Raw genomic sequence first — 12776 nt, 5'->3', positions numbered from 1 at the left:
CGCGGAACGGTAACCTGACGGCGGGACTTTGGCGGGCGGCCTCCGCTGCCCGCCAAGGTCAGAATGAGGGCCTTAATGTGTGGTTCGTTTGCAACACCCTCCATCCTGACTTTCTGGGTGCTCTGTAAAGCAAATAGCCAACTGCAGGACCCCTTTAGCTAAAACTATGTAATGCTGGGATATTAGAAAACACCCAGCATTGAGGTGGCAGTGCATGGCAGGCTTGCACGACTGTCACCATTGCCAGCTCCCACTCTTAACCAATTATGTGGCAGGTTATGTGCGGACTTCCATTTCATATTTGGCCCCATTTCTAGTCCCTCCTCCCACTTATGCCATTGAGGGAATGGAGGTGGTTGTGTTAGAGGGGTGGGGCTGGACAAAGTCTGGGATGGGGCCCGAGTGGGTTACACAGTCGAAAACTGCAACACTGTGGAAAACGCACTTCTGTGTCCATGTAAATAAGTAATAATTATAATTATTTATAATGGTGGGAGGCTTTGCCCACGTGGAAAGATGAACTTTTAGGCATATATATATATTAGGAAGAAGCCATCTCATGTAATGTATTTTGGGGGAGGTGGTGGGTGCCGAAGTGAATGGTTCGAGCAGCCTTCCGCCAAGCTCCCCTGGTTTAGGGTACTTGTGTATAGCAGAGAATGCTGAATCCTCTAAGCTTTGTAAATACGCTTGACGGATATTAATGCTGATATTTAGCACAAAACTATGTGTGGGCAGAACCATGCGGAATTACACCGAGGTTTTATTTAACTTAGTGGAATTCCACGGAGTGTAACTCCACGAGTTCTGCCCACTCCTACTTCAGAGTAGAATAGTTATATTAGTGTTAAAAGTATCTTAGTCGAACAACTGCTAGCCGTACTTGCATCTCTGCCTGCTCGACTCTTCGTCTTCCATTGACCAGCACTTCAACAGCATAGGATTCTCTTTCTCTTAGCATCCCTGCTTTGTCATCCTGTAGATCAACAAAGAGTGCCCTAAGTGTTGGAAATGCCCAAACTCCCTTCTAGTGTGAGCTTTCCCATGCAAGTTCCATTATGAGCATAAGGTTGGCCTCGCTATATCCTCTGGACTTGCACCACCCAAGGGTCACTAATTACACCAGAACAGCAATATCACATCTCCACTACACTGACATCCACCACCACAAGGATTAAAAATGCATGCTGGAATCACGAACAATAACCTGCAACCTTGTGGAGTGCTGTGATAAGACATTAAAGGACCCTATCCACTCAAATGCTTCAATAGACACTGACAGACAAGATGCTGGCCAAGGCACTCCTGCACTGCACGAAGCCCCAGTGGTCTTTTGCAGAGTCATGCGAAACCCTAACAAGACCAAAGCTGAACATATGTTGAACGAAACAGCACTACGCAATGCACACAGGCTGCATTGGTCCCTCATGGCTTTTTAAAAAGTGCTGCCTTCCCTTACAGGTTTTATGAGCTGGCATGTAGCATAGAAGCATCCCTAGCAAATGTGCATTAATCAAAACCAATACACACTAAAAGGAAATCAAACAAATGTGTCTCCCTAAATTATAATGTTATTGTAAACTGTATTTTCAACAAAGAATCACAAGGTATTATTTTGACCAGCCTAGAATCCAGACTCTGCTCTCCAGTACAGACTGTATTTGTATTCTTTTTATAAATTAGTCTAATCTGTTGCTTATATGTAGTGTTAGGACTATGGAATTGAAATTTAATCAACCAGAGTTTGTTACTTTTTGACTTAATCTTCCAAGTCACACCTGAATTTAAAGAACACCTACCTCTTTCAATGATGTAGCTGGGCTACTAAAGGGATAGTGTTTTAAAGTCATTCAGGTTATGTTTATCATTTTGCTGCTATTTTGAAGTCATTGTGGGACTCCCACTTTTATAACGGGGAATGATTTAAAAATGTAAATCTATGATGGGTCCAGTGCTGGACAAACAAAGATATTCTACAAGTTAAACCTGATTGTAACTTAGCTTTTCATCGAGCCCAGTGGAGCAACTTGTGTTTATGTTTGGCTCAATGCATTGCTTGCATTTCATCATTGCACTGTGTTGAAAGATGAACATAGGTTTTGGTTGGTACTCCTTAGAAGGTATTTTAAAAATCTCAAGTAATCTTACAGTTTAGTAACTTACCCTTGCATAGATGAAGGGTCATTATACCAAGCGCATATCTGGTCTGCTAGAATCCCAACTCTTTTTAGAAATGACTCCAATGCAAGAGATATTACTGTGCTAAACAGGAAAATTACTTTGGAAAGTGTGTCTATTAGTATTAGTTAACCCCTTCGCTGCCAGGCCTTTTCCCCCTCCTGTGCCAGGCCTTTTTTTGGCTATTTGGGGCAGTTTGCGCTTAGGCCCTCATAACTTTTTGTCCACATAAGCTAGCCAAGCCAAATTTGCGTCCTTTTTTTTCCAACATCCTAGGGATTCTAGAGGTACCCAGACTTTGTGGGTTCCCCTGAAGGAGGCCAAGAAATTAGCCAAAATACAGTGAAAAGTTCGTTTTTTTAAAAAAAAAATGGGAAAAAGTGGCTGCAGAAGAAGGCTTGTGGTTTTTTTCCCTGAATATGGCATCAACAAAGGGTTTGCGGTGCTAAAATCACCAGCTTCCCAGCTTTCAGGAACAGACAGACTTGAATCAGAAAACCCAATTTTTCAAAACAAATTTGGCATTTTACCGGGACATAACCCATTTTTACGATTTTTTGTGCTTTCAGCCTCCTTCCGGTCAGTGACGGAAATGGGCGTGAAACCAATGCTGGATCCCAGAAACCTAAACATTTGTGTAGATCCTACAAGGGTTTCCTACAGAAAATAACAACTGAAAAAGAAAAATATTGAAATTGAGGTGAAAAAAACTGCAATTTTTCTCTACGTTTTACTCTGTAACTTTTTCCTGCAATGTCAGATTTTTGAAAGCAATATACCGTTACGTCTGCTGGACTCTTCTGGTTGCGGGGTTATATAGGGCTTGTAGGTTCATCAAGAACCCTAGGTACCCAGAGCCAATAAATGAGCTGCACCCTGCAGTGCGTTTTCATTCTATACCGGGTATATAGCAATTCATTTGCTGAAATATAAAGAGTGAAAAATAGCTATCAAGAAAACCTTTGTATTTCCAAAATGGGCACAAGATAAGGTGTTGAGGAGCAGTGGTTATTTGCACATCTCTGAATTCCGGGGCCATACTAGCATGTGAATTACAGGGCATTTCTCAAATAGACGTCTTTGTTACACACTCTCTTATATTTGGAAGGAAAAAATGTAGAGAAAGACAAGGGGCAATAACACTTGTTTTGCTACTCTATGTTCCCCCAAGTCTCCTGATAAAAATGATACCTCACTTGTGTGGGTAGGCCTAGCGCCCGCGACAGGAAATGCCCCAAAACACAATGTGGACACATCACATTTTTTGACAGAAAACAGGTGTTTTTTGCAAAGTGCCTACCTGTAGATTTTGGCCTCTAGCTCAGCCGGCACCTAGGGAAACCTACCAAACCTGTGCATTTTTTAAAACTAGAGACCTAGGGGAATCCAAGATGGGGTGACTTGTGGGGCTCTGATCAGGTTCTGTTACTCAGAATCCTTTGTAAACCTCAAAATTTGGTTAAAAAAACACGTTTTCCTGACATTCCGGTGACAGAAAGTTCTGGAATCTGAGAGGAGCCACAAACTTCCTTCCACCCAGCGTTCCCCCAAGTCTCCAGATAAAAATTATACCTCACTTGTGTGGGTAGGCCTAGCGCCCGTGACAGGAAATGCCCCAAAACACAACGTGGACTCATCCCATTTTTTTTTACAGAAAACAGAGGTGTTTTTCGCAAAGTGCCTATCTGAGGTTTTTGGCCTCTAGCTCAACCTGCAACTAGGAAAACCTACGAAACCTGTGCATTTTTTAAAACTAGAGACTTAGGGGAATAAAAGATGGGGTGACTTGTGGGGCTCTGACCAGGTTCTGTTACCCAGAATCCTTTGCAAACCTCAAAATTTGGCTAAAAAAACACATTTTCCTCACATTTCGGTGACAGAAAGTTCTGGAATCCGAGAGGAGCCACAAATTTCCTTCCATCCAGCGTTCCCCCAAGTCTCCCGATAAAAATGATACCTCACTTGTGTGGATAGGCCTAGCGCCCGCGACAGGAAATGCCCCAAAACACAACGTGGACACATCACAATTTTTGACAGAAAACAGAGGTGTTTTTTGCAAAGTGCCTACCTGTAGATTTTGTCCTCTCTGGGCCTCCCCCACGTGATCGAAAGAGAAATGATTTGCATTTCTCTTTCGTTCGGAGGAGGCCCTCTGTGATTGTCAGCGTGCGATGCGCGCTGATGTCAGAGGTGGGGGGGTGACGGAGGTGGAAGCGGAAGGGCTTCCCCTTCCATCCCTGCCTTGGGGGGGGGGGGGGGGGGGAGCGCTAGGGCTCCCCCAGTTCACGGGTGCAGGACGAGGTGATCTCGTCCAAGGCACCCTAGGGGTTAAGAAAGTACTGCAGAAGTCCATGCAAGACAGTACGCTTTTGGATAAGTGGCATAATTTTTAACCTACACTTTCAAAAACACTTGGTTTACTGTTTTAATGTGTTCAAGTTCAGGCGTGCACAAATGCTATTTATGTGTATTAGCATATTAAAGCCAGACCTACTGGCTTTGCCAATTCTTTAATCTCCACGATGTGTATGAAAAATTAAGACTGTAGTCCGCTGTTCTCTACTAGTTGTATTCACATGTCTATATTCAGTGCCAGCCGGCAGCTTTAGGAGGGAGAGGGGCGGGCGAGAAGCACACACACACTCATTCTTGCACAGACGCATGCACATCCATTAAAAACACTCATAACATTCAAACATGCACACACGCAGGCACCAAACATTCATTTTAAAAGATCTAACACACACACACACACTCATTCTTTCACACACACACGCACACCCATTAACAACACTCATAACATTCAAACATGCACGCACCAAACATTCATTTTAAAAGATCACAGACACACTCATTCTTTCACACACACACATCCATTAACAACACTCATAACATTCAAACTTGCATGCACGCACCAAACATTCATTTTAAACGATCACATACACACACACATCCATTAACAATACTCATAACATTAAAACATGCACGCACACACCAAACATTCATTTTAAAATATCACACACACACTCATTCTTTCACACACACCCGTACGCACGCACATCCATTAACAACACTCTTAACATTCAAACGTGCAAACACGCACCAAACACTCATTTTAAAAGATCACAAACACACCCACACTTACCTTCAGCCTCGGAGGTCCCAGGAGGACTGGGACTGCTGCCTTCTCTCATTGGCTGACCTAAGGTCAGCTAATGAGGAAAGGCAGCAGTCCCAGCCTATTCACAGAGTGGGATGGGGTCAGTGAGACTGCTGACCCCACCCCACTCTGTGACAAGGTGACGAGGTGTCAGGGCTTAAACCTGAAGTGCCCAGGTCGAAGTCAATGGGTGACGCTTTCCTCGTCACCCAGGGGAGGACCTCGAGGCACCTTTGCTGAGCCAAGGTCACGCCCATAGGAGCTGTGACCTCCTCAGCCCAGCAAAGTTCAGCTCAGGCAGCCAGGAGTCTGCGCAAATCACGCATGTCTGCTCCTGGCTGCCTGACCTGAACATGCAAAGTGTCTGTCAGGCTGACCGTTCTTCAGCCTGACAGACACTCTTCATGAGGGGCAAAAGGTGGGGGGCGTGGCCCCTCTGCCCTAAGGACAGGCCACGCCTGTCTATATTTAAATGCAATAAAGTTTGTGTTAAAAAAGTACTGGCTTTGCCAATTCTTCTATAAAGGGAGAGCACTTAATTACAAGTCCAGCGATACATGTTAGTAACATTAAACAATCAAACTCAACACACATCCTATCATAAAGTACCGCCGCCCGCCAGGCGGGAACCGCCAATCGGCCGCCATACGGCCAAAAGACCGCTGCCGGCATTCCAACATTCCCGGTGGGCCGGCGGGCGCTAACCAAGTTAGCGCCCGCCGGCCCAGCGGGAATGAGGCCGCAACACAGAAGCCGGCTCCGAATGGAGCCGGCGGTGTTGCGGCCGTGCGACGGGTGCAGTTGCACCCGTCGCGCTTTTCACTGTCTGCTAGGCAGACATTGAAAAGCTGGCCGGGGCCCTGTTAGGGGACCCCTGCACGGCCCCCAGGGGTCCAGGGACACCCCTTACCGCCAGCCTCTTCCTGGCGGTGAAAACCCCCAGAAACAGGCTGGCGGTAAGGGGGTCAGAATCCCCAGGGCAGCGCTGCTTGCAGCGCTGCCCTGGCGGATTCGCCCAGCCGGGGCAAAAACGGCAGGAAACCGCCGGGCCCGGTTTTACGACCGCGGCTTTACCGCAGCGGTCAGAATGGGCTTTGAAGCACCGCCAGCCTGTTGGCGGTGCTTCCGTCATTCTGCGCCCTGGCGGTCCAAGACCGCCAGGGTCAGAATGACCCCCAAAGTCTTCTCTCCAGCCCAGGACCAAAGTCCAAAGATTTTGTGGAGACAATTCTAATTTGCCCTGTTGCAACAAGGTCGCGCAAACTCATTTTACTCACTTTTAATTCCAAAATTAAAATGTTCAAATCCAGAACTGGGCAAGCTATTGACATGACACAAATTATTCATGTTAAGTCACAGCATTATGGGTGTGGCCAAGCTGGCGTCCAACATGGCCTTGCAGCTCTGAAGCTCCGGCTTCTCTACAATGCCTGACGAGCTATGGATTGCACAACATTACACCAATCCTGTGTCGGAGCAGGCCTTGACACCGGGGGCAGTGAGACTGAGGAGCTAAAGGGGGCGAGAGACCCTCTGACTGCCCACGGGGAAGACGCTCTCTGTGCCAACCTTGCACCTCAAGGCCCCACGGCGATAGGGGCAGTGGATGAGCCTGAGGCGCTTGGTTGGCAGACCGCGTGGTGCGGGGTTGACGCCCCACCAACGTTTCAACACTTTGCTGTGCACCTCTTTGCTCCCTGGAGCACAGACGCTGCCGGCCTCCACAGAACATTGCAGGACTCGGAGGCAGACCCACTCATATGACATGTGGCCTACACAGCAACTGGAGACCTAGGAGCAGCTTATTCCTCCTCGGACTCCGCTTAAGGGGCCAGTTTCATGGTGAGGCGAGGCGCTCTCCCCCATGGAATTGGTAGGATGGATTGATATTTACATTTGCTCCTACACCCCTTTTTAGCGGCTGGATAGCTCTACCCCAACAGCTGTGGTGTCTGCTGTTCCCAAAGGCCTACTGTGGAGCCTTTCGCATACCTCAACCTTATTATCGCAACCTTCAGTGTATGTAGGTCCTGGCCCACTTCACTGCCCATTTGCGCTGGCTAGTTAAATGGCCCTGACAATTAGCGTCCCCCACATCACATGGAGGCACATAGACTACTGGCTGTTGTCAGTCATGAACACCCCATGGCTGGGCGAGATAACACATCTACCACGTACCCTTTAGGATCACTCCCTCGTAAAAATGACACTCCAGAACCTCATTAAGAGACAGTACAAACAACAGTGGCCCTTTCCCACACAGGTCCTACATGACAAGGTATTTCGTACTGAACTTTGCACTGCGATCACTGAATACTTCAAACTTAATTAAGATTCGGTTCGCACACAGGCCACCCTGTGGAAAGACTTCAAGGCTTATATTAGGGACGTTTGCAGTGCAAAACACTCCAGGGTGTTAATGGATATATGCAGAAGTCTTGCTTGGGTAGAAGCAGCAATGATGGCCCTAGACCAAACCGCCGCACATCGGTTCTCTGGACCTAACTTGCCACAGGACGTTTCCTTATTAGAGGAATCCTATATACAAGACTTGCATACAGTGTTCATATTACGGACACTGAAGATAACAAGGCAGAATTTCTTCGCTACTATACTCAGCTCTATACTGCGCCCCAGGGTGGGGATTCCCCCACCTTGGTGCAGTACTTGGATGAGGTAGCCATGGTTTGGCTCACCACTGCTCAATAACAGTTCCTAAGTGAGTCCCTTACTAGTGAAGAAATTATTTTTGCAATAGACATCCTGGCACAACACGTACTTGCTATGTACACTGAGACACAGGAGTTCTGTGTACTCCCCATGAAGCTGAGATAGGTGGTGATTACACTCCTGCTTAAGCCAGGCAAGGAGGTGCTATTTTGCAGTTCCTACCGTCTCCTATCTTAATTAAATTTTGATAGGATATTGGCTAAATTATTTGCCTCATGCCCCTCTCTTCCGATGGACCAAATAATATCACCTGCACCATCTGGCTTTGTCCCACACCGTTCAACGTCTCTGAAACTGTGCACTATCTTTGCGGTGCTTAATAGGATCTCCCCGAGTACCCCTGCTGCAGTGGCTCTAGTTGACGCTGAAAAAACATTTGATTCCTTGGAATGGCCCTTTTTACTAGCCTCCTTTCACAAACTGGGCCTACCGCGTGGTTTCACTTCCTTGATAATGTTATTATACTTGCAACTAGCAGCCTGGCTTAGGTTAAATGGCAGGATATCCCCAACCTTCACCATAACCAAAGGGACACAACAAGGGTGTCCTTTGTCACCATTACTTTTGATTATAGCCAAAGATCCCCTAATATGCCATTTACAAGAGAATCATCTGCAGAGATGTCTGCAGTTTAAACTGTACCCGCTGCAAATTTCACTATATGCAGATGACATCTTGTTATTCAAGTGCCATCCCTCCGACAATCTAGATCTGGTCCTTCACAAAATAATCAGGTTTGAGACTTTTTCAGGGCTGCATATTAATTGGGCAAAGTCTGAGCTATTCTCTCTTAGGGATGAGTCAATCCCCTTCCAATCTCAGTTCTTACCCTGGTGCACTGACCAAATCAAATATCTAGGAGTGTTCATACACCAGGACAAATTACAGGTTTTACGCTTAAACTGCGGTCCTACAGTGGACAAACTAATTACCCAAATTGAAAGCTGGATATGCCTTCCTTTGTCTATAGTGGCAGAATTGCCATTATAAAAATGGTGGTACCTCCCTGGTTTCTGTACTTGTTTCTCAACATGCCTATCCCACTAACTAACCCCTTTGTCGCAACTCTCAAAGGCTTACTATTATGGCTTGTATGGGCATTTAAACAACCTGCAATCATTGAGACTTTTTGCTGCTTCCTTATGAACAGTATGGGTTCGGTGTTCCCCACTTCCACCTATATTACCTGGCTGCTTATTACTGGTACCACACATATGCATACCTGTCGTTCACCGTACACAAAGAAGATCTGGCATTCCCTTCCCTGACATTCCATTCCGACACTCTTCAATGTCTACATGAGCCCCCTCGCCGACATCGTACGCAAGCACGACATCATCATCACCTCCTACGCCGACGACACCCAACTTGTACTCTCCCTCACCAAGGACCCCGCCAGCGCCAAGACCAACCTACAAGAGGGTATGAAGGACGTCGCAGATTGGATGAGGCTCAGCCGCCTAAAGCTGAACTCTGAAAAAACGGAAGTCCTCATCCTCGGCAACACCCCGTCCGCCTGGGACGACTCCTGGTGGCCCACGGCCCTCGGCACCGCACCGACCCCCGCAGACCACGCCCGCAACCTCGGCTTCATCTTGGACCCTCTTCTCACCATGACCAAGCAAGTCAACGCCGTGTCCTCCACCTGCTTCCTCACTCTCCGCATGCTCCGTAAGATCTTCCGCTGGATCCCCGCCGACACCAGAAAAACCGTGACCCACGCCCTCGTCACGAGCCGCCTGGACTACGGCAACACCCTCTACGCCGGGACCACAGCCAAACTCCAAAACCGCCTGCAACGCATCCAAAACGCCTCGGCCCGCCTCATCCTCGACGTACCCCGCAACAGCCACATCTCCGCACACCTGAGACACCTGCATTGGCTCCCAGTCAGCAAAAGGATCACCTTCCGTCTTCTCACCCACGCACACAAAGCCCTCCACAACAAGGGACCGGAATACCTCAACAGACGCCTCAGCTTCTACGTCCCCACCCGCCCCCTCCGCTCCGCTGGCCTCGCACTTGCTGCCGTCCCTCGCACCCGCCGCTCCACGGCGGGTGGGAGATCTTTCTCCTTCCTGGCGGCCAAGACCTGGAACTCCCTCCCCACCAGCCTCAGGACCACCCAGGACCACTCCGCTTTCCGGAGACTCCTAAAGACTTGGCTGTTCGAGCAGCGATAACCCCCCCTTTCCCCCCTAGCGCCTTGAGACCCGCACGGGTGAGTAGCGCGCTTTATAAATGTTAATGATTTGATTTGATTTGATTCCCCACCCCGTTATGTGTATTATTGCCCACTGGCCCACCACTAGACCTTTCTGAAATTCAGACACTATCCACTACTAGCTGGGCTTGGTGCAGACTCATTAGGTTCCTGAATGGTAGCATATTATACTCCCCTGAAATACCACTAGCAAACAATCCATGTCTCCCCATCATGCAAGAAAAGTTGGTTCAAAACATACTGAATAACATTGGCCTGCATACTTTCCTAGATGGTCACATCTTCTCCCATAAGGAGGATGTTAGATTCCAGAATGCTACATACATGGAACATTATATGCTCAAACGCCTCCAGAATGCTTTACGTGCATTGCTCTACTCGTAACCTTTAACACCAGAAGAATTTAAGCCTCTCATATTAATCATCACTGACACTGAAGGTGATAAGCTGATCTCTAGACTATATCATTCCCATTTAGATCTCCTCTCTGTCCACAATGCTAAACTCAGAGATGCCTGGGAAGATGACCTGGGGCGTCCCCTCAGTGACAGCATTTGGTATGCCTGTTGTACACAAACCTATTTGATTGCTATGAACCACCGCCATAAACTTATACATTACAAATTCTTACCCAGCGCATATGTCACTCCTGCAGCATTGGCTAGACTTGACCCTGCCCGTTCATTGAAATGCCTTAAATGCCACACCTTAAAGACTGACTACGCCCACATGACAGACATGTACTACCGTTGCACATTATTAGAATTACATTTTCGCATTGATGATAAACATCAATTGACCCAAACCCTTTACTTCCATTGTTGGGATATGTGGATGACATTCTTAAATCTTCTAAGCCAAACGTGAAATTACCATACATTGGGGCAGTAAAGCCTCAACAACAGTGGAAGCCTGGCTAAAGAGTCTAATGTACTGTGACAACACTAGAATATTATATGCTGCTCTTAAGTCACCCACTTCTAGACCAAAACACATAGGGCAACCACTGAGAGATTATTTGATGAAGCAGGCCTGCCGGAACAGGATTCGTGATCTTGGGGACCCCTGCTTGCTGAATCTACTATGTGCACTTTTCGCTATCCTCTTTCATTCATACCTCACATATCAGATATACCATGGACACCCATCTCCTAATTGCTTCACCAAATGTCATTTAGTGCTTGTCATCTTTTGGAATATTGTAATATTTACGTGCTTACGTATACCTTACCCCTCCCGATATTTGGGAGGCTGTCTGTGGTTCCATGTATGGTGTGAAAAAATATAATGAAGTTTGGAAAGAAAGTCACAGCAGTATACAGTTGACTATGAGGCAGAGTTCTGGCCACTGCACTGTACATCAGAAACCGTATCAGTCTTTCAAATGTACAGTAAAGGTGCCATGATAAGGACAGGATAGTCCACCCTGCAGTGACACCAGGAGAGGGCAACTATTTAGGGTCATAACATGGGAATATCTATTTTCAGGCAAAAAGCAAGAGTGACTTGGAAGCTCCATTGTAGATATCAGAGCAGACAAAGTCAAATGAACAACTGTGCTAATTAACACTGAAATCATCTCTTTCTGAAGCCGCTGTATTATTTTATAATACCAAATGAACACAGGCAGCAAATAAAGCAGTTTAAAACCAGACCTAAAAACTTGGAAACTGTAAAGAGGTTTAGGATGCCACTACGTAAAACATGATGAAACAAATCGCAGATCTTACCCTATCAAGACTTCAATACATTTCTTTCCCTCCATTCCAAGACTGGCTGCTTCGTGAAGAGCGGTATAGTTTTGCCTAGTAGATGGGAACACAAATAAGAAACTGTCAGTGAATTTACAACTGCAATATAATTCTCTTCAAATTGCACAATGAAATCCAATTGAGCTACCCTAAATATTAGCATTGATTGTAATGTCTGTTATTTTCGTTTTAAGAACTAGCTTGGTTTTCAGAAGCATGTCTCATCTATGCACAAAGTGAAGCAATCTCAAAATGTCTCCTTCCACAATAAGGCACCACAGTAAACAAATTTGGTTCTCTGTGGGAATCAATATGAAAGAGTGTCATTCTTCCACAGTGAAATTATAATTTATATATGGAATGCAGATTAAATCAATGCCATCAAAACATCAACTGATTGTTTCTCTTAACCCCTTCCACCAGAGACATTACCATATTTCATAATATATTTAGTTGTGACTTAAGACAAAACAAAACAACATATAAATACATACAAACAATTTTTTCATTTATTGAGTAGTCTTCCCCCAACACATGAAAAAACATCACCCCCTGCAAGACCAAAGTTGCTAACTGGATGAAAGCCAACTGTCTGAAGTTCACCACCTACAATAAAGTAGTGATCTTCGGCAATAACAGCTCACCACTGGACTCCAACTGGTGGCCAGCCGAACTCAGTAACACACCCACACCCAGAATCCATGACAGGAACCTCAGAATAATTATCAACAGT

General features: G+C 46.3%; 1 protein-coding gene across 3 annotated transcripts in view; it reads right to left on the bottom strand.

Annotated features, from left to right (window-relative positions):
• DZANK1 (double zinc ribbon and ankyrin repeat domains 1) overlaps positions 1 to 12776 on the bottom strand; it is a 741684-nt gene that overhangs the window by 76614 nt on the left and 652294 nt on the right. For all 3 annotated transcript variants that reach the window (XM_069234738.1, XM_069234737.1, XM_069234736.1), the window contains one exon: positions 12023 to 12097. In XM_069234738.1, the coding sequence (XP_069090839.1) occupies positions 12023 to 12097 (75 nt within the window). The remainder of the gene's footprint in view (positions 1 to 12022; positions 12098 to 12776) is intronic.

Source organism: Pleurodeles waltl, chromosome 5 (assembly GCF_031143425.1).
Source record: "Pleurodeles waltl isolate 20211129_DDA chromosome 5, aPleWal1.hap1.20221129, whole genome shotgun sequence".
Classification (NCBI taxonomy): domain Eukaryota; kingdom Metazoa; phylum Chordata; class Amphibia; order Caudata; family Salamandridae; genus Pleurodeles; species Pleurodeles waltl.
The sequence above is the reverse complement of the archived record's forward strand: the minus strand, read 5'-3'. Positions and strand labels throughout refer to the sequence as shown.